Raw genomic sequence first — 23,523 nt, forward strand, 5'->3', positions numbered from 1 at the left:
TATAAATTTCACACACTGCGGCTGCCAGAGAAGTGGGACAGTAATGGCCGAGCCACAATAACTGAATGAAACTGCTATAGATTCAGGTGCTGCCACTGTACTGATGGAAAAACAACAAAATATGATGGTTTGGTTTTGTTTCTGCTTTTATACTTGTGTTGTCTTTTAAAATGCAGTATATCTTGAAGAAGTTTCTATATGTTGAGAAGTAATTGAGGAGCAATTGATGAAGTAAATATCATATAAATGTCAGTTAGCACAATTTAATACATGATATAATTAACCATAAAATTCTTATTGATTTAGTTGATTATCTTTATATACATAGTAGTAGTTTGTTGGATCACATGTGTTTTTATTTCTAGTTCTATAAAGAGAGTTTCCATATTGTTTTAATTATGTCTACACTAACTAAAATTTGTATCAGTAGTAAATGAATATTTCTTTGTCTTTATCTCTAGCAATATCTGATCTCTGATCTTTTATATAATAGCCATTCCAAAAGATGTGAAACAATAATCACTCTATTTTGATTGGTACTCATCTAATGATTGAATGTTGTTTAAACAATTTTATTCTTACCAGGAATTTGTCTGAGAACTTGCTTCAGGTCATTTGTAGACTTTTAACTGCATTAATACCTTTGGGATTTTGCTGTTTTTAAGTTGGATGGACTCTCTATATATTCTAGATATTATAAAACTTGTTGAATGAATAATTCAAAAACTATCTCCCATTTTGTAGTTTATACTTTGTTAATTATTCTTTGACTGGCCAAGCTTTTTGTCTTGTTATGATCCCATTTGCAAATTTTCTTTTTCTTCCTGTCCTCTTTGGGTTCTGTGGATCTTGTAAGAATTAATTCTATTACTCTCTATGTCTTTATAGTATAAAAGAAGACACGTTTAAGTGATTTACTGGGATAAAATGAACATACAGTTCATACATTTAACATATAGAAGTTAATGTCTTTAAATATTTCCAATGGCAATGGAGAAGTTGTCACAGTTCAATTTTGGATCATATTATTGTGCATTAAAGAAGTCCTGCACCATAGATGGGTTAAGCTACCCATCTCCATCATCTTACCCTCCTACTTTTACTTCTGCACTTACTCGTTAGCCTACATTCTATCTTTATTTGCTTTCTTTTACTAGCACGTTTTCAAGTAAATAGTATCACAAAGTATTTACCCTTTTGTTATTCTATTTCTTCCTTGAAAAAATCAAATAAAGGATAAATCGTGTGGCAGTAACACTATATTATATACATATATGTATGTTTACTTCAAATTAAATATGAAACTTTCCAAGCTATAACTAGAGCATTTTTTTACAAAGCATACAATAAACCAGGAATGCTTGAGAGAAATTTCCTACTCTTTGAACACTCTCATTTTTATTAAATTTAAGCAAAACATCAACGTAAGTGCCACAAAAAATATGTTCCTCATACTATTGCAGTGACTACATTCGTGGCCCTGAGAGAAGGCCTAGCAGAACTCAAGCTATGGCACATTCTAACATCTACCATGGTATGTAGCAGATCAAAGGAGAGCCAAAGGAATGTGCTCTGTCAAACTCTGACTTGTAGTGTTTGTCACATCAATGGATTTAGCGGATAGTGAATTATACTTGTACTTTGTGTGCTTCCTTTCTAAAATTTTACTTCTAGAAGTTCATTCCAAATGAAAGAGCAACATTAACTTGATTCTAAAACAATAAATCACTGGATGAAAAGTCGTTAAATGGCTTGAAGTTTGCTATTAGTTTTCCTCATTGATCTACAGTGCTATTAAAATTTTAAGTAGTTAGAAGCGGTGTGCATAGACAGTGAAATTCTGTTAATGGATCCAAGGATACTAATTTAAACTTTCATTTGATTGAAGAAACTGGACTGAGATGCTTTTAGGTTCCTCTCATCGTACTTATTATGATGTACTCTATGAAAATTTTTTCCACCTACATTTTAAAGAGTATAACCATTGTTAGGTACTTGTTTTTAAACTAGCTTCCTGATTTATTTTTTTTTACTTCCTTGTAAAGGTATTATAGTAACATGGATTTCTCCTTTCTTTTTCACCTGAAACATGACTATCCTAGAAAGCCATTGTCTAATAACCTTCATTATCTCTGTGTTGCTTTTATTTCTGACTTTACCTACCACTACTTTCTGTTCTATCCAGATGTTTAGTTAAACTCCTTTTTAAAAGTGTACCAGGAACCTACCTTCCTCGGTATGTGTCCCTCCCTATTTAAGTTAGTTTGTCATTATCTTCCTGCTTTTGATTTATCAAGTCTATTTTTTTAAAAAAGGATTAACCCTAAATCCTTTGATAAAGTATTATCCAGTTCTCTTCTTTTTATGGGCTGTTTAGAATCCATTTTCTTCTTTACATCTGCTCCATAATTTACACACACGGTATACTGAACTGGTAGCATGTACTAATCACATATGATTTCACAGCATGAAGAACCATCCCCCTCAGAGAAATCCAAATATTATTGAAACATTTGTGTTTTTCAAATATACATTTTCTTATTTACTCCTAGAACTTATTAATAATGATTTTTAAAGACTAACATGTTGACTCTTGCATTTAACCAAAGAAGTTCCAGAAAGAGGAAAGAATATCCCCATAATTTTGAAGTTAGCCTTCCCTACATAGCAAGTTCCAAGCCAATTAGGACTAGATAATTAGACAAAATGACACCAATATACAAACATAAGGAATAAGTAAAGACATATAAATAAGCCTGTATACTTCAGTATTATTATGTTAAATACAAGACAAACAATTTTCCAAATAATCCAAATGTTATCTAGCCATAATATTTTCCATAATGATACTTAACTTCACAAACTGGAAAGACTTTCCAACCACCTATAAAAATTTTCTTTTCTTTCTTTCTTTCTTTCTTTCTTTCTTTCTTTCTTTCTTTCTTTTTCTTTCTTTCTTTTTTGGGTTTTTCAAGACAGGGTTTCATTGTAGTTTAGTTTTAGAGTTGTCTTGGAACTAGCTCTTGCAGCCTAGACTGGCTTCGAACTCACAGAGATCTGCCTGCCTCTGCCTCCCGAGTGCTGCAATTAAAGGGGGGTGCGCCACTGCCACCTGGCATTACAACAATTTCTTAATTGCATAAATGATAAAAATAAGTGGAAGAGTAATTAAGCACTGACATAACGATGGTTATGATGTAATAGAAGCCAGCATTCATGGGACAAGGTTGAAAGGATAAATAAATTATGGAGCCTAAACCAAATTGGAAAGAGTAAAACTTAATTCATTAGAATTTGCCATTTAATCATATCAGGCTAATTACAGTGAACCTTTCTTTTGGTTATTTATAAAGTAACATCTTAGATAACTTACAGATAGAATATATAATTAGTGAATATTTCTAGTGACACCCTGAATTAAGGTTACCTTGATTTACTAATATAGCTTCCTGCTTTGTTTTCCTTTGGTAGATACTTGATCCGACCAGATCCACTGTCCTACCTTCCAAACAGTGAACCCAGTAGGAAAAACAGCATCTGCAATGCTGCTGTTCAAGATTCTCGGGAGGAAACTCAACTCTGATGAAAAGAAAATAAGGGACCTTATTTTCACTACAGGGATCTTGCTTGAAATCACGAAAATGTTGTGATGGTCCTACGAAACTGACTGGAATGTATTCAATTTCTTACCTTTCTTCTATTTAAAAAAAATGTATTCTCTTAGAAGTACAGATCATTTTGGAACTTAATGTGGTATTTATTGACATTTCCCTGGTTAGTATTTAAATTTCAGCAGTGGGGGATTCTGAAAATGACTATAAAATACAGAAGTTAAAATCTGATATTTAACTGTTCAAGAACTATCAGAATTATATGCATCCTGTTTTAAAACATTAATAAGACTATAAAAATAAAGAAATCCATGCATATTCAGTGCATCACAAGGGCACTGAAGTCTGCTTTCCTCCTTATAATTAAATATGTCATTATATTGTTTAACTTTGCTGTTTCTAAAATTGAACCCAATAAGAATGTATGCTTATCTCTATCGAGAGATTAAAAACGAACTTCTGTGGGTGACTTCTGTCTAGGAATCATAGTTTTCTTCAGAATAGATCATTAGAGTCATTTATGTCTGTCTGTCCATATATTATTGTGTTCATTTTAGAAGCCAACATATCCATAGCATGTTTAATTATTCAGAAGAAACTAAAACACAAAGAACTATTAGTCATCTGGGCTTTTTGGTAGCTTCATATCTAATGCACATTTTATGCTGAGAAGCATTTATTTAAGAAAAAAATATATTTTCTCCTAAAAAATAACCTTACATAGAGAAAATAATGCATATCTTTTCAGTTAATATGAGAACTGGAATATCTCCCATAAATATCGGATGGGCAATGATGTCTTATATTGCTGTAGGCTTTAATATTTTTCATTTAGCTATATAGAAGATTTCACTAAGAAAATGGGTCCAAGCTTAAAGGAAGAGTATTTATACATTTTATGGACCACAGGGACACTTTAAAACCTTTAGCATTCTCCAAATGTCTTTGATATTAAAGACTTACACTTGAAATCTGATTTAATATAAAAATATTCAAACATATGTATACTTCAACATTGTAAGGAAAATGTTATTAATATAGATAGATCTTCTATTTTAATTTTAATATGAATTATTAAGCATTTGTCAGATAATTTTAATATAGTACTTTTGTCTTTATTCCCTATTTTTTCTCATCATAAATACAACAAAACTTATGAGAGAATAAATGTATACACATTTTGCCAAATCAAATAGAGTAGTACACTGTTCCCATTACAGATAGACTAGTGCATTTCAAAAACAAAAATTTTGATTTCTATCAATTTATTTATTCATGAGCATGACACTTGCACCCTAAAATAGTCCATGTAAGAAATGAAATTTTTCCTTCCTTACCATAATGAAACAGATCACAGAAAAGGAAAATAAATTCCTTTAAGAAAATGAAACCTAACATACTCCCAATAATTATACAAAAAACACAAACATAAAATGTGAAATTAAATTTTCTAGTCATTTTACAATTTGACAGGCGAATATAGTATGTATTTTATTACAGTACTTTACATTACCTATAATTTAGAATAAGAAAAGCATGAAGGATTCCCTCAAAATAGAGAGGTGCTTTAGTCTTCAAAGAAGATTGGTTTGAGCAAGTTACTTCAAATTGAGAGCATGCCTTCAAACGTCATGATTGTATGCAAGCGTGTATGTTATCTATGTGAAATACAACTGAAAAACTCCACATGATGTTAAAATTGGAAGCAGGATTGAATTATTGTATGGAATAGATAAAACATACTGAATATACTGACTTATTTCACTTTTGGTTATCAGTAGTCAAGTAAGATATTTCTTTTGATTGACATTTTTTTATTCCATTACAGTTCTTTTAAGAATAAATGTCAGATTTTAAATGTCTTCTCCTTCCCAATGAGCTCTGAAGTTTAGTATTTTTACATTATGACGGTTGCTAAGACTGGAATTTTCAGCTAGGATATGACTATATTTCCTATAAAACTAAAAATTTTGTTTCATAAGTTTTAAAATAATTATTTTTGATTATTAATATTAGCCCAAATTTAATATTTGACAGAATTAATATTGCTTGATATGAAAATAATAGTTTATAGTCTTTCCAATTATTTAAAGAATAAATGATGCTTATAAAAGACTTTCAACAAACTGTTGCCTTTTTAAAATGATTACACTTGCACATGAAGTAATTGTGCACTTAGCCCTTTGAGAATTGGTTTGGTTTATTGTCTATGTGCCATTTTTGCTACTAGTTTTACTGAACTGCTTTAAAATAGATAATAAAATTATTTCTGATGATGATGAAAATCTCTTGTTTTTATGGCAGATCTCTGTTTTCACAACTTATGTTTGAAACTGTTAAAGTATTTTCTCATTTTTAAATATTAAACCCAAAATAAATGTGAAAGTTACTCAGTATAAAAGAGAATGAAAAATACTGTTGGATTACTTTTTAACACTATAGTCTGTGGAAAGTTATTGTGGGGGAAAGATGGGTAGAGAAAGAAAAGATATGCACAACAGGAAGAAAATGATAAAGAGGGTGTGGGGGAGGAAATAAACTTATTTGAGTACCAAAAGAATGATATATTTTATATTTTACAAAACAAAGTGTCAAGTCCTGATATGCTCATTTATAAAATCCAGAAAAATTACTACCTAAGTGAAAATTAATATGGTTTTAAATGTTGAGTGGTCCTTTCTTTCAGGCAAACACTAGACATTTTTCAACCTGTTTCTGTTGCTATGGCTCCTGGAAGAACCTCGAAGATTACTAAATGAGAACATAGACTTAGCCATGAGAATAGAAAGAGCAAGTAGAGAACAAAGTCACAGGAACAGTAGGGCTGAATATTCTCTGAGATTTCATGCTGTCTTTCATATTTCCTAATCATTATGTGGAGAAACCCAGTGGGTCTAAACAGTCCCTGGAAACACGTGTTCTGTCCACTCTAAGGACTGGCTACTGGAGCAGTGTGATATCTGGGAATCAAAACCACTCTAGATTTTACAGCGTGGTCTATACTTAGGGCAAGGACTGTTGTAATATACAGAGGTTATTACATAGTGACTCAGAGACACTCTGAGCATAGAGAAGTGGATCTTGGGAGAAGTGCTACTGGTGAAGCATGCTTCAGGACAATTTTACCTAGAACCTTGGATCAGAGTTCTAGAGAATTCATCTACTACAGCAATGATTGTGTGAGATCCCACAGTGCTGCCTTCAAATTAACCTAGCATGTGTCTGAAGACTTTCCCCCAGAACCCTTTTTCTTGACTCTAATGCTGTGTATACTGTTTACATACTACATCATAATCTTCACATTCTCTTTGCTAACCAGTCTAATTCTGCATTCCCTTGAGTTAATTCTTCACCACCAGCAATTTCCGTTTGCCCTGAATAGAGACTACTTGGCCACCATAGTGAAAGAATGATAAGAGACAAAAAACTCCTTTAGAAAAAAAAAACATTAATTTATGATACTTATACCCTGGTTCAAAACTTGAACTCCTGGATTTGACAAAACACAAACAGAAGCAAATGTATCAGCATTATTCTACTTCATCAAATTCCAGTCTGGACACTAACTCTAGGGAGATGTTTACTCCCAGCAGGAAGAAACAGTACAACATACATGGTCACCCAAGAAAAGAAACCAGTATTTGCAAATCTAAGAACAGAATGAGGGGAAATACAAACTGAAACCACAGGTGATGCACGGAACTAATCAAATCAGAGCATATCAAACTGGACATGGAATGGAGCAGGGCCACAGTTCTGCAGTTCTGCTTACGGTTATGTGTATGCCAAGAAAAGCAACCCACCGAATTTAGCCAAAAGGATTTCAAAAGCAAGATTACCACATCAGAGACTAGTAATAAACTAGGTAGAAATTGCATTTTTAAAACACAAATGGACTCAAACAAAGAAAACAGTACATTGTTTGGAGCCTTGGCCTTCATTGATTCACAGAGACATTGTGTTCGAAGTTTGGGATTCCTGCTATCACTGTTGTAAAGGATGTGAACATCAGGACAGATTTTCTTTGAATATTGTCAGAGGTACAGCAGAAATTTATCAAACAATACATGGACTAAAAACAAGTTTTTTAGGCATATTGTATTTATTTTGCATGTATTTATTATGTTGAAAACTATCAACTTAAACCTGATTTATTTAATTATATTATTAAATTATTATTTTAGCATCTTACAGAAACTGTAACAGTATCCCTAGGCTTGAATGACTTTGTAAACAAAATAGAATTTTGCTGCTTTTTTCTTTGCATTTAAAAGCAATTACATAATCTACACATTTATTGGATTTAACATTCCTTATCCCTATTACAATTAAATTTTACATAAAATAAAATGCTGTAATAAAGTTGTAGATTTTGAAAGTTACTTTGTATATGAATTGAGGTTACTTTTATAATAAATAATAAATCTTAAATTGAAAAAGGTTGATAATATTTATATGAAATACTATTGGTCAGATATTGTCAACTGGTTCGTTTACAGGTGCCTCTTCTCTGCAAATTAAAGTATTAGAAGTCAAGAAAGAGTCTTGAAGAGTCTCAGCCGTCACTATCTGATACCTGGGAAAACAGGAAGCGGTTCTTAATTACAGTAAAAGAATTTAAGAACACTCACTAACAAAAACTCAAAGACTACAAAGATACTCAAAGAGAGGCTTGAGGGAAATTAATTATAGTTCAGAAAGCAACCCCATGGCGAGTAAGCTGTACTCTTGCAGATGCCTGGAAGGAAGAGAGTGGGGAAGGGAGCCAATCTAAGCCATGCTGCTGGGGATGAGGCAATGTGAAAGTCAGCTCACAGTGCAAGAAAGCCAAAGTCTTAATTACAGAGTTTCTAAACTGTGGTCATTTCTTAATTACAGAGTTGAAAGACACCTAAGCTGTGGTCAGTTTCAGAGAGAGAGAGAGAGAGAGAGAGAGAGAGAGAGAGAGAGAGAGAGAGAGAGAGAGAGAGAGAGAGAAGGAAGTAGAAGAAGAAGAAGAAGAGAAGAAGAAGAAGAAGAAGAAGAAGAAGAAGAAGAAGAAGAAGAAGAAGAAGAAGAAGAAGAAGAAGAAGAAGAAGAAGAAGAAGAATCAAAACTTTAGAATAATATGTAATTATTAATTGTTTTTTAAGATATCTACAGTTACATAAATTGTAAGGAAAGTAGTAACTACATGAGAAAACACTATGATTTCAAATGTTCCTCTGCTGAGTATAATATAACTGTTGATAAAGTTTTAATTAATTGACTTTTAAGTTTCTGGTAAGAAACTTAAATGTGAAGTGACTGAAACACAAATTGCAAAACATGTTTCTAGGGATAATAAAGTGTCCGCTCTTGTCTTCTTGCTGCTAACTAAAGGGGAAAGCACTTTACTTTGACACATGCTGTATCTTCCAAGTTGAGTGAACAATTCTGATTTGATTCTTGAGACAAATCAAGATTTTTCCTTCCACTAGGCAACACATGGTAATCCAATGCAGTCACCTTAGAGACACTGGCACAAATTAAAAATACTAAGTTAATCAGACTCTTTTCTTTTTGGTTGTTTCAGAATATAAAAATTTCAGACCATATTTTGACAACCAGGAATTTACCTATTAAGTTATGCAGTTAGCAATATGCTTGTGATATTTATAGCTCTTAAATTCCTCAACTTTATATGTTCAATGAAAATGTTAATTAGTATCACACTATAGTTCAAGATCGTTTCTATGGCAGTTTATAACTGAAGAAGCCTAAGTCATTTAATGAAATAATTTTCTTTACTTAAATTGTATTTTAGTAGCAGGTAGTGGTGGCACAAGACTTTAATCTCAGGACTTGAGAAGAGAAAAACAGGCAAATCTCTAAGTTTAAGGTCAGCCTTGTTATTTTGGGACTTAGGACTGTTCTATAGTTGTTGTTTTTTTTTTTTTTGCTTCAGTTTTGGTAAAATACTTAATATATATGTACTATAGATAACCATCTAGTAGTAATACTGCTAAAGACCCACAGAAGCAATGGTTTAGCATTTTAGATTAGTATTTGTAAGATTTATAAAATTATTAGAGAGCCCTTGTTAAAAGAAAATATGTCCTACCACATAATTTGAGCATTCAGACAAATTTTCAGTATTAACCTAGTTATGATCCTGACACCCTTCAATTTCCCTAGCACTTTGTTTGTTTATTTCTTTAAAAAGAATACCACCAAAGCATTACTGAGTTCATATAACCTAGATATGACTGAGCCAAATAATTTAATATCTTTCTGCACCATAGACAGAAGGCAATTTCACCAGAATCTGAACTCAATTGTTTCTTTGTAATTCATCCAATACCATCATAGTGTAAGCCACAGGACAGCGATGATGATCAAGGGTGAGTAATTTGTTCTGTGTGTACAATATTGGCCTGATCTCCAGATGTTGTCATGTATGGATGTACCTACCCTTGGCAGGACCTCAGCCCTCAACTCCTGACTAAACGGGGGAAGGTGACTGGTCACTAAACAGAGCAGCAACTTCCTGATGCTCCTGAAAAGAGCAACTTCATGGAGAAAACGCTTATTTTAGTTCATAGTTCTAGGTTACAGTCAACTACTACAGGAAAATCACAGTGGCAAGAGCTTGAAGGAGTTGCTCATGTCACATCCGTAATCAGGAATAAATAGCAGGAAATGCATGGAATCTTGGGCTTAACATTACATGTAACAAAATACGTATCAAGCAAGAATTACACTTCACAGTATTTTGTCTATTTGTATTTGGAAAGTTTAATATCTAATTTATTTTTATCATAACTAACGAAAACCATAACTATAATTGTCTTCAAATCTATCAAAGACCCCAGAACAATATAATATTTCCTAAGTAAACAGGAAGTGCATTGTAAGCAACTTCCAAAACTCTAGAATTGACAAATAGATTTCACTGCCTGGACAGTATGTTCAGGTATGTTCACCACCTCTGCGAGCCCCACCTCGAGAGGTGCAGTGAGTTTATTAAGCAACTTGTAGCACTCTGGTCACAAACAAAAAATGCTCGTTAGCAGGGCCTCTGGTAAAAGAGATAGCTATTTGTGCTACCATCTTTTAAAGAAGCTGTGATTTTGCTTGCCGCCAGCAAACAGAACCTATCTTAAAAAATTTGGCTACCATGAAGCTCCATTTGACTCCCGTATTTTTGGGACTACCAAAGTTTATTTATTTTATTTTTACAAATTATTTATTTATTTATTTGTTTATATTAAAAATTTCCACCTCCTCACCGCCTCCCATTTCCCTCCAGTCCAAAGAGCAGTCAGGATTCCCTGTGGGAAGTCCAAGGTCCTCCCACCTCCATCCAGGTCTAGGGAGGTGAGCATGTACTGGTAACCTTTATTTTTTAAAGCCTTTTTAGAGTTTATGTAGATGTACATTGCTGAAAGTTGGGTGCCATTTTTTAAATGGAGACTACACTTTCATTTCCCAGATTCCCAACCTGAATAATAAATAATGTAAAACTGTATTAATTACAACACTGTTTGGCTATTACAGATTTACTATTAGTTTAGTATTTTTTCCCCAAGAAAGCCTGGATTAGTTAAAATACAGCCAGTGAGATTTTATCAGAGACCAGATGATTTCATCAGTGCGATGACTCTGAAAGTAGTCATTGACACTGTACTTGAGAAGAGCATATATCTGGTCTCACGTGTCCTTTATTATCATATATTTTATCTCTCCACAGAAAGTCATGGGCCACTCTTTCCTTTCTGCTTTGAAATCTCTGCCAGACTGTATGTTATTCCCACCTCCAATTACCATCACCTTCAACCTCTGTATTTTGTTTGATTCTGTCCTATATAACGATTTTTCTATCAATACCTAAATGTATAGACTGAATAATGGCCACCTATATCCTCCATTCACACTCGCTCGATGCATACCCAGACAATCAGGCACACAGACACACACAAACATACAAACACACACACACACACACACACACACACACACACACACACACACACTGCATTCCTTTTCAACTGGCCTGGAAAATAAGTGGCATTATTTATAGTATCTATAAATCCCATAGTGTGTTTGTTTAGAAAATTTCAAAATTTCTCTTTGTGTAAGTATGCACATAGTTTTCCAGCCACCCATTCCCCTCGGTGAAAGCTTCTATACATTTCCTATCTCCACAATACTTAATAACCTTAATTATTATGTGAATATGGTTTACTTTAAACATTCATGTTATAGATACATGATCTCAATGCAAACATTTCTGAGAGGTATCAGGTACTCTAGGAAGCAGAACCTAATGGTAGATAACTATGTCATGAACTGAATACTGCCATTCTTTTGGGATTTGTTGGTTCTCCAGAGATTCATTTAAACCTTTTCTGAGTAAGATAAGACTATCTTAGTCATTTTGAGAGTAGATTTTTGTAAGTGGCCTAAACGCTTTCTATCTTTCTGTTACAGGTAGCCCTTTTTCAAGTGACAAATTATTGTATCTAATTTTCCTATTATGGAGTATGTAGCCCTCATCAGAAGCAGAACTGGAGCTATTGTTAGGGTTTTGGAGGTGGAAGAGTGTTAGGGACCTCAAGTTGTCTCACAGAAAAACACATATACAATCAACAAGAATGTTTATTTTTTATACTGGCATATCCAGCGTTGTTCACTTGTAAACAATTGTGAAGACTACAAAATTAGCATGTATGGTCCTTTTAAGCACAGCTAAGAGAAGTTTCAGAAACAGTTAGATCATTGTTTTAGCAAAAGCCTGCTACATTATTGTGTTTTTCACTGGCTGGGGTTTCCAGGGGCTGGATGGGGTGTCTAGAGTTCTTCCCTATTTGGGCATGCATGGTCAAGGTCTAAAGCAGGATGCAGTATTTGTCCCTATTTGATCATTGCCGTGAGATACTGTAGGGAATGGCCCAGACTTGATACATGCTATTTCCCTCATCACTGCAGTCACGGGCATTGAAGATTGATTGCCCATTGTTCATGGTTCTTTCAGAAAATGCTTGCTCAGTCTTAGGCTACTGATCTCTGAAAGATGATTGAGTAGCCTGTTATGGTGTTTGCTCTGCTCTCTCAAGAGAGTCTTTTTGGATCAGGCCAAGAAATGTTGCAGAAATCACACCACACAACCTTCTCATGCAAGAGATTGGCTGTTGTGGAGAAGTGAAAGGTTGCCTCTGAGTGATAACAAGAGAGAAAGAGAGAGCAAAATGGAGGCGGGGGCAGACAGAGACAGTGTGAGGGACAGAGAGAGAAAAAAAACTATAGGCCAGTTGGTGATAGTGGAGACCTTTTAAAGAGTTGCATTTGGCAGTTGATGATAGCATAGTTGATGGAGCTGTGTCACTGAAGGTAAGCCAGGGTAGATAACTGGATAGCTCAGAACATTCTTCCCTTTGTTTATTATAGAAAGTAAGAAAATATGAGAGAGGAGTGTTGAAGTCTCCTATTATTAGTGTGTGGGGTTTGATGTCTGCCTTGAGGTCTAGTAACGTTTCTTTTATATGAGTCGGTGCTTTTATATTAGGGGCATTGATATTCAGTAGAATACCAGAGAAGCCCGAGGCAACAGACTGCAGAAAACACACCGTACAACAGATCTCACACTGGGGGTTTATGGCAGGGAGAGGGAGGGATGACTAAAGGCCACCTCTGAGCAGGGGCAAGAGAGAGATAAGTAGTCTGAAAGAGAAACCAAGAGAGCCAGAGCAACAGCTAGAGATTAGTCCATGATGGTGGGGACCTTTTAAAGGGTGCATGTGTGACATACCTGCTGCCACCGAGTCAGTGAAGGCAAACTGGGAGACATGTGGGCAGTTCCTAACAGATACCATCATACTCTTGGTTACAGAACTATGAGCTAAATAAATATTTTTCTTCATTCATTACTCATCCTCAGTCATTTTGTTATAGTAATTGATAAAACTATAACTATCTATCTTTTCTTTCAAGGCTAGTATTTAGACTTGATCATTGTCCTAACTCCATTAGTGTAACTGAAAGTATCCTTCTCTCTTTAATAATATAATAGTTACTAATCTTTACTAATAGTTTTTTTTAGCTTTTGTCTCATATGTGTCTTTATGCATCACAGAAAAGAGGGATGCTTTTATTTCCATGTGTCACATGTTCTTCTGTATTTTTGAGCTTCCTTGTGATCAATTCACGACATGTAGAATTTTGATTATTACCTTTCCTAGTTGGAAAAATAAAATCCTGAACATATCAGTAATCTGTTTTTCCATCCTCTCCTGTAAAAAAAACAAACCTGTATATTTGTTTCTAAAGAGATCATGTCAAATGGGGCACACCTACACACTCCCTCTCTACCTGAAAGTCAAAGTCATGAAGTGAATGGGAAATAAATTTGGTTTCTTAAACTCACTAGAATTTTATGGTGTAAAGCTTTTGTTTTTTGTTTTTTTAACTACTCTAGAAACTAACCAGATTAGAATATCTGTTGGAACAGTTCACTTTTAATACTTAATCTAACATTTCAAAGTGTGTTTTACTGTTTCGGGCAAGACCCATATATTAGTTATCCCTCATCTACTTTTCTTTATAAAGGATTGCTTCAGAGTACTTTTTCAGTTTTCCAGTATCTTCTACTTCATCCTCAATTGTGACTGACAGTTCTGTGTCCTATATAACTGAGAAATGTTAAAATAGAACCTTTTGATATACTCTATTTGCATATCTATTCGAGTAATTCAATTGTCTCCATTTTTCTTTTCTTTTATTACTTTCCTCTAATTTTATCCTTGAAAAATAATCTTTATTCTTTGAATGATTATAAACACTCTCTGTGCTCTAGAATTTTAGACTGTTTTTTTCTTGATACCCTGTCTCATATCTACCCAAATATATATCTTCTGTTGATTTTTCACTAGCCACCACATTGTTCTCATCAGTAAATAAATGTTTTATTATTATTTCAGATTTATTGTCTAGACTGACATTTATATTTATAACTGTTTAGATAGCAATATCGAAACATCCTCATAGTCTTTGCCATATGTATTTAATTGATGTCTCATTTCTCTATTCTTTATAGTAAAATCCTTCTTTTCCTGATTCTATTTATATTATTTTCACATCTTGTGGGTCTTTCTAGCAATTTATGAAGTCTAAGTGAGGTCAGGAACACCTAACATAGTTGTAGAAAGTTTTCAAACAGGTGTTACATTGGACACACTTGGAAATGAGAATTTATTAGTAGTTTGCCACATCAGAAAATATTTCTCTTATATGAAAGACTACTCACCCTCCAGCACTTCTAGTATAGCTGAACTGATTAAGATAAAGATCCACATATCTTTCCCATATTTCTTCTCCCAGAACAGGCCTGGCTCCATTACCTATGTCCAGACAGCCAAACCAATCTGTCTGACAGTTATTCTTGTTTATATCAACCATTTCTTGCTTGTTCTGAAGTATGACGTTCAGTACAGATCTACACACAATGTTTCTTTCTAAATCATTTCTGATTCTTTGTCATAAGACAAATATCTGTGCATAATTTCCCCATGATTTGCCTCAAACATGAAATTAAATTTACGACGACGTCCATACTCAGTTTACATTGAATATCACCAAAATACTTCAGATCACTGTTGTACATTAAAAACCATTTTGTTCTCTTTCTGGTTGTTGGATTCAATCAATTAATGACTTTTCAAATGACATGTAAATAAATAGCTCAGATATATAAGCGGAATTTCAGATTTTATGTACATTCTACTCCAGAAAGATTATTTTTTTTCTGCCTCCACCAAAACAGCCAGAGAAAGTTTATAAGAGCAAGGTTGATACTTAATTTGACACAGAAGTAGATCTTGTAAAGAAGGCAGGGAACATACGGTATGTAGTCAAACATTTTGGACTTACTGACTTTTAAAATTTTTATAATTTTATATGTAACACATCCAAATATTTTTTATATTTATGAAAGATCTTATATACATTTATTTATTTGACATTCAATTATTCTTTATATATGATTCAAAAACAATGCAAATATACTTGAAAATACTTTGAGAAGCTTTTTCCAAAGTACGGATTGAATTAGTTTTATTATTTGTATTTGGATTTGTGAGAGAAAATTTCATTAGATATTCTTGCAAATTGGGTAGTAGTCAATAATTTTGTTAATTGTTAAACAGTTCATGAATAATTCTTTCTGTAATAAGGACCATTTTGGCACCTCAAATATTAATAATTTTATATAATTTTTTCCCAGTTTGACCTCATCAAGGTTTTCCTGCAAAACTGTGTTTCAGTAGGGTACTGCCTTGATTTTTAGTTGATCTGGGAAGACTCAGTCCACTGTGGATAGCTACAGTGGACTATGGGCAGCAGATTCAGAATATTATACAAAAGGAGAAAGTATGCAGTTAAGCAAGCATTTTTTTCTCTCTGCTCTGGACTGTGGATATGATATGACTGGCTGCTTTGAATTCTTGCTTCTGTGACTTCTAGACTATAATGTATTGTACCCTGGAATTGTAAGTTAAAGAAACTCCTTTTCCTCTAAATTGTTTTTGTTAGGCTATTTTATCACAGCAACAGAAACATCACTAAAATAAAAGCTAAGTTCAAAGATTTAGCCTTCAGAGAAAAACTTTAAACTGTCTTTGATAGAAACTTCCTCATTTGATAGCTTAGAACAAACCAAAATGGACAGTTCTAAATAAAAAGGAGCAGGCATGTAGACAATACTCTAAAACTGTAGAGTTCCGTGCTTGAAAGAGTTTTAGGAAATGAAACAGTTATTAAAAATAAAGTTATTTAATGTCGTAAGCCTTCTTCAAATGGAACATAATCTATCTTAGTGAAGATTGTTTACCGCTTTATAGACTTATATGAACTCTTTGATATTACTAAAACAATGTAAGCAACCAGTGTTAAAATTCTAGAATTAACAATTCAGTTTATATTTATTTGGATCTCTTAGCTTCAAAGTTGGAAATGACCCATGGAATCTAATCACAGTTATTTCCATACTATCTGACAATGTTATATTACACAAATACATTCCTTTGAGTTTTTATGTGTAGTTACATAGCTTATGTTTCCTAAAATGGTCGAACACTTGCACAAAGAAAAAGGAAAAAGAGAATAACAAATGGAGACACTTGGAGAGTTAACATTTGGAAATCTGCTTCAGAAAGTAACACCAGTGCAGAGCAGTGTGGGTTTCATTCCCACAGACTACAGTACAGGTTCACCTCTCCTGTGAGACTGAAGAAAAGCCAAACTAGTAATGAAGGACCAAACTTAGGATACTTCCTTACAATGATGTGAATGACAATGACGCCCATAGGCTCATATATTTAAATGCTTGGTCATGGGTTGGTGGAATGGTTTGGGAAGGATTAGTATATGTGGACTTGGAATAGGTTTGTCACTGAGGATGGGTGTTGAGATTTCAAAAGTCCATGCCAATGCCAGTTCCTTTCTCTCTGTTGTCTGCCTGTAGATCAGAATTTTAGCTCTCAGCCCATGCCTTTCAACCTGCTGCCAGGCTTCTGGCCACAATAATAGACCAGCCCTATGAAGTGGTAAGCAATCACCCAATTAAATGATTTCTTCTCTACATTGCCTTGGTCTTGGTATCTCTCCCCAGCAATAGAACAGTCATTAAAAACATTTCCCCATGCTTTTAGTAATAAAGGCCAACTCAAGCATTCTTTGCTGTCTCTGACCTAAGTAACTGTGCAAAATGATTGGGTTTTTGTTTTTCTTTTTTGCCTGCACTACAATAGATATTAGCAAAACAAAAATTAGATTTTTGCTTCAGGATGCAGTTAATCCTCAAACAATAGGTTATCTTCCAGTTTAAATGGTTTACTCATTAAGACTCACAGGCTAATCATCATAACTGACTTCTCAACACTTACCTTTGCCCAGAGTTCTGATGTTTGTCATTATTTACCTAACTCCAGTCTATTTGCTTATATCATTCCTAAGAAACGTAGGAAGTGGAGGAAAAAGAAAACTAATTTACTTTAATTAAACATTACTATTTCAGCGGTATCTTGCTACCCATATTACAAAGTAATGCTAATAGTATTAGGGAAAAGAGGTATCAAAAACAATAATAAAGTATCTCTGTCCTAGTTCTCAGTTGAAACTTCATTGAATGAATCAGACATCACTGTTGTTCTGCCCAAAGCTATCCATTTTTAAAATTTTAATGTCTAGATATGTCTAATGTTCATGTTACATAAACTTACTCCCCCATCCCCAGAAATGGATATGGGTATTAAATTCTCACATAATCTACTAAGGCAGATTCTTGAAGAAAAAAAAAATTAAGCTCAGGTCCGCATCTCACATTTATGTTCTCAATTATGCCTTTAGAATTAGTTGGTGTTCTTCCTTTATTGCTGAGAAAATATACAAATTTGTGGATATGTTGTCAGTAACCATTTTCAATAATAAAGCAATTTGATGTGTGATTTCTCCACATTCTTGTGCGTACAGAAGGGTGGACCTTTGAAGAGAAAAACATATTTTAAGAGTAGTAGAAGGGAAAATAGATCCAATTAAGATATTTTTCTGAACACAAACGTGAGACACCATTGATCCATAACTTGTCTAGACTTATTGATTATTTCTATCTTCTAATTCTTTTTGCTTTCTGCAAAGATATGTAAAAATATATGTTGGAACCTTTGAAACTTAAGAAAATATATGAAACTCATTGTACGAATTATGTGTGTTTTAATTTTTTTTTATTAAAAATTTCCACCTCCTCCCTGCCTCCCATTTCTCTCCCCCTCCCCCCTCTCCAGTCCGAAGAGCAGTCAGGGTTCCCTGCCCTGTGGGAAGTCAAAGGTCCTCCCCACTCCATCCAGGTATGGGAAGGTGAGAGCATTTACGAATAAGAAATTATCTTTGTGGAGTAATTATAAATAAGGAATGCATGTGGATGCTGAAATGGCTTAATAAGTGAGAGTATTTTTAGATAGGACTAGTAGCTGAAGTTTAATAGCTGGATCCCACATGGTGAGAGCAGGAATCTCACTTTCAAAAATTTTCCTAAGAAATCCACATGTATAGTGTAGCATGTAAACACACACACACACACACAGAGATCAATAAATAAATATAAATAAGAAAAAGCTTAAATGGGAAATAAATATCTTTGTCTAGTAACACATAAAACGAAATGTTCATAAATTATTACTTCCATGCAATACAAACATAATACTCAAAATCTCCTTAAAATTTCTAGAAATATTTATGCATGATTTTCAATTGTTTATATTTTTTTAGTTTCAGTTTATTGGGAAGACAGGTCAAGTATTGATAAAACAACTATGGGTATCAAGTTACTATGTGAAGTATGGGGGAGAAAATGATAGAAAAAAGAAACACTTTTTATTTTTGATGTTCAGAACTACTTAAATAGTGATTCCAATGACAAGTTGTGTTGAAGTTTAAACATTTCAGATAATTTATTCATTTTCCAGAAAATAACATTTCTATAAACTCTCCCTGCTATACACGCCCGTATGTAGTCTTTCACACATATTTTAATATGGTATTAATCTCCTTGCTACTACTGTAGAAACTGTGAAAGGTTCATGTAGGTAAAAGTAACAATGTCTATTCAAATTAATATCTCAGCAGATCTTGGAGTTTAGTCAATCTCTGGCAATTCTAGTTTATAATGGAGAAGCCTTTGTTAAATTCCAATTGTATGAATAAACTGGTAGTTATCCAATTAAGTCAACTATCATTGACTTAATTCTTTCTCCGTTCTTTCTCCCACCCCATTCTTGCTATCTCCAAATGTTCCCTACTAACATTGTCACAACTGACAAGGATTTAAACTTTAGGGAGTTCTGACTATAATAAAAGACTAGCCAGGTGGTGGTGGCAAACACTTTTAATCCAAGCACTTAGGAGGCAGAAGCAGGCAGATCGCTGTGAGTTTGAGGTCATCCTAATCTACAAGAGCTATTTCCAGGACAGGATCCAAAGCTACAGAAAAACTGTGTATTGAAAAATCAAAACAAAACCAAACCAAAAAGATTATCACCCATCACCCATATAGAAACTAAACATAAAAATAACAGAACATATGTTATTATGCAAATGGTCCTAAGATATATCTACAGAACATTTCACCTAAAAACCATAGAATAAACATTTTTTTCTTGGCAGAGCACCTTATGGAACCTTCTCCAAAACTGACCATATATTACCTCACAGGATCAGGTTATCACAACGTTGCATAAAAACTTGGAAAATTTCTAGTCTAGGAAGTATAGAATGAGTTCACACACATGTGCTGTTCAAATCATGTTCTTTATTCTTCTCCTGTGCTGCAAGTTTCCAACACACACACACACACACACACACACACACACACACACACACCTGGTCATTTTCTGGTAATATTAAAGTTACAGAGCTTGAATTTCTCAGGATCAAAAAGCAGATAATGGCTGCCCTAGTGACACTGTCAGCATCTTCATGGCTCCAGGGATGCAAGGCTAGAAAGACACCTGGCCTGTACTAAAAGGTAAAGGAGATGATTTTAGGAGTGTTTACATTGTAAGAAAGGGAAAGGGGAATTTGTGCATGATACTACATCTCTAGGTTAAAATCTGTATCAATAAACTGAAGGGAAAGAAGGTGTAGGTAATTTATATATTTTTTTATGGTTAGTTCAGAGGGTCAATTGAAGATAACAGTTTCCCAAGTTGGATGCAGGTGAATTTGGAACCCTCAGTCTCTGTATCAGGAAGGACTATAAATCAAACAAGCTCAGATGTGCCATAGTCCTATGTCTGAAGGTCCTAAATGTGATTTATTTGAAAGACTCTTCTCCTGACCCACAATGTCCTGCCAAATAAGAGATCATTGCAGGGACCTGGCTTCTAAGTTTATCTCAGGGAATGGAGCAGAGATTAGACTATTGGAACCATGATTTTTGACTGTATGAATAAATTTTCTCACTGGGGGTCCCACTGATTGGGGGAAGTCACCTAATAAGAAAAGAATAAGGCAAGCTTTAAGTATCAACAGTTTTTGTGGGACAAATAGAACCAATTATAAAGCAATTATAAATATTGAAATTATACAGTGAAATGAAATGTCATCTTCCTGATCATCCACAGAAATATGTACCTATAAAATTGAGGTGTAATTATGAGATTACATAAACATGTAACATGATATTACACACTACAATTCAGGTATTGCAGAGACAACAAGCTGCTTTAGCAACAGTGAGCAACAGTTTTCAGGGTCTATGATCATGCACAGCTTGTCTAGATAGGATTAACCTTCATCAGATAACCATTCCTCTGGTACGTTGCATCTGAACACTAGCTGTTACTGCTATAATTCTCAAGGTCTGTGACAATAAATCAATTCTTAACAGATACAAATAAATTGGAATAACCCTCAGCATCTTATCAGGTCATTATAGATTAATGTTGCGGTTCAACAACAACACAAACCACAGAAAACTTACAAATTCATGGAAACTGAAGAACTCCCAATTGTTACCAATACGACAAGGAATAAATAAGGGAAGAATTTAAAGACTTCGTAAGACTCAATAAAAATATAGCCAAACTTATAGGACACAATTAAAGCTGTTTTAAAAGGAAAGTTTGTTGCACTCAGTACCTTCATAAAAATATGGAGAAATTTCATACTAGTGACTTAACAGCACACGTGAAAGCTCTAGAACACAAAGAACCAAATACACCCAAGAGGCACAGATGGTAGTAAATAATCAAACTGAGTGCTGAAATCAATAAAACAGCAACCAAGAGAATAATACAAAGAATCAGTGAAACAAAGAGTTGGGTTTTTTTTTTTTTGAGAAAATTAGCAAGATTGACAAACCCTTATCCATACTAAATAAAAGAAAGGAAGAGAATATCTAAATTAACAAAATCAGAAACAAAAAGGGGAACATAACACTGAGGAAATACAGAGAATCGTTGTCATATTTCACAATCCAGTCCTCCACAAAACTGGAAAATCTAAAAGAATTAGACATGTTTCTTGGCAGATACCACAGTCAAAGTTAAACCGTTATCAGATAAATAGACCTATAACATCTAAGAAATAGAATTATTCACACAAAAACTTTATTAAATACATATAGCATTGTTTGGACAATGGCTCAGGCATATTCCTAGCTAGCTCTTATATCTTAAATTGACCCAGTTTTATTAGTCTGTGTTTTGTCATGAGGCTGTGGTAGAGACAGTAAGGTTCTAGCATCTTTCTCATTTGACAGTTACATGGTATCTCTATGATTCTGCCTTTTTTTCTCCCTGAATTCAGTTTAGTTTTCCCCATCTAGCCCTATTCTACCCTGACCTAGGCAAAAGCAGATTTTTTATTAACCGATTTTAATAAAATATATTCAGAGCATAAATAGGAGAATCTCACAACATACTTCTCAAATTATTCCACAAAATAGAAATATAAGTGACATTTTTGTGGACTAAATTCTTTTTATGAGGGCACAATTATCCACGTACTCAAAACTACACAAATCAACAAAGAAAAAGTATTACAAACCAATTTTGCTCATCAGCATTAATAAAAAAAATAATCAATAAAATACTAACAAACCAAATCCAAGAACACATCCAAAAGATCATCCACCATGATTAAGTGGGCTTTATTCAGAGATGTGGGGATTATTCAGCATATGAAAATCAATGTAATTCACCACAGAAACAAACTGAAAGAAAAGCCCACATGATCATCTAGTTAGTTGCTGAAAATGCCCCTGACAAAACTCAACAACCCTCCATAATAAAATTCTTGATGAAATCAGGGATACAAGGACATACCTAAACACAATAAAAGAAATATAATTGCCAACATCATATTTAATGTAGAGAATTTCAAAGCAATTTCACTAAAATCAAGAACACGACAAGTCTGTCCCCTCTCTCAATATCTATTCAATATAAAACTCAAAATTTCATTAAAGCAGTAAGACAACAAAAGGATTTCAAGGGGATACAAATTAGAAAAGAAGAAGTCGAAATTTCTCTATTTACAGATGACATAGTAACCATAAACAACACCAAAATTTTTATCATCAAAATCCTGAAGTTGATAAGCACCTTTAGTGAAGTGGCTCGGTACAAGATTAACAAAATAAAAATCAATAGCTCAATAACCCTCTTAAATCCAGATGATAAAAGGACTGAGAAAGAAACCAAGGAAACAATACCTTTCATTATAGTCACACACAATATAATACATCTTGAAGTAACTCTCCAAGCAAATAAAAGATCTATGTGACAAGAATATCAAGTTGTGAGTGAGTACATCCCATGCTCCTCTTTTTGGGTCTGGCTTACCTCACTCAGGATAGTGTTTTCTATTTCCATCCATTTGCATGCAAAATTCAAGAAGCCCTTGTTTTTTACTGCTGAGTAGTACTCTAATATGTATATATTCCATACTTTCTTCATCCAATCTTTTATTGAAGGGCATCTAGGTTGTTTCCAGGTTCTGGCTTGGTTTCTAGCCATAAACAAAGGACATTGAGCCTATAGTTAGTGATCCTAGAGAAGCTAAATAAGGAGAACCCAAAGAAAAACATATAGGCATCCTCCTGAATATTAACCTTCATCAGGTGATGAAAGGAGACAGAGACAGAGACCCACATTGGAGCACCGGACAGAAATCTCAAGGTCCAAATCAGGAGCAGAAGGAGAGAGAGCACGAGCAAGGAACTCAGGACCGCAAGGGGTGCACCCACACACTGAGACAATGGGGATGTTCTATCGGGAACTCACCAAGGCCAGCTGGCCTGGATCTGAAAAAGCCTGGGATAAAACCGGAGTAGCTGAACATAGCGGACAATGAGGACTACTGAGAACTCAAGAACAATGGCAATGGGTTTCTGATCCTA

At 34.0% G+C, this 23,523-nt stretch overlaps 1 protein-coding gene across 3 annotated transcripts in view; it reads left to right on the plus strand.

Moving 5' to 3' along the window:
* The window catches only part of Kcnt2 (potassium sodium-activated channel subfamily T member 2), a 353,892-nt gene extending 347,996 nt beyond the window's left edge, over window positions 1–5,896 (plus strand). For 2 of the 3 annotated variants that reach the window (XM_075988159.1, XM_075988161.1), the window contains one exon: window positions 3,472–3,705. In XM_075988159.1, the coding sequence (XP_075844274.1) occupies window positions 3,472–3,583 (112 nt within the window). In that variant the 3' untranslated portion in view covers window positions 3,584–3,705. Of the gene's footprint in view, window positions 1–3,471 lie in introns of all 3 variants that reach the window. The other variant, XM_075988160.1, reaches the window with a different exon arrangement.
* The last annotated feature ends 17,627 nt before the right edge of the window (window positions 5,897–23,523 follow it).

Source organism: Microtus pennsylvanicus, chromosome 10, assembly GCF_037038515.1.
Source record: "Microtus pennsylvanicus isolate mMicPen1 chromosome 10, mMicPen1.hap1, whole genome shotgun sequence".
NCBI classification, from domain to species: Eukaryota; Metazoa; Chordata; class Mammalia; order Rodentia; family Cricetidae; genus Microtus; species Microtus pennsylvanicus.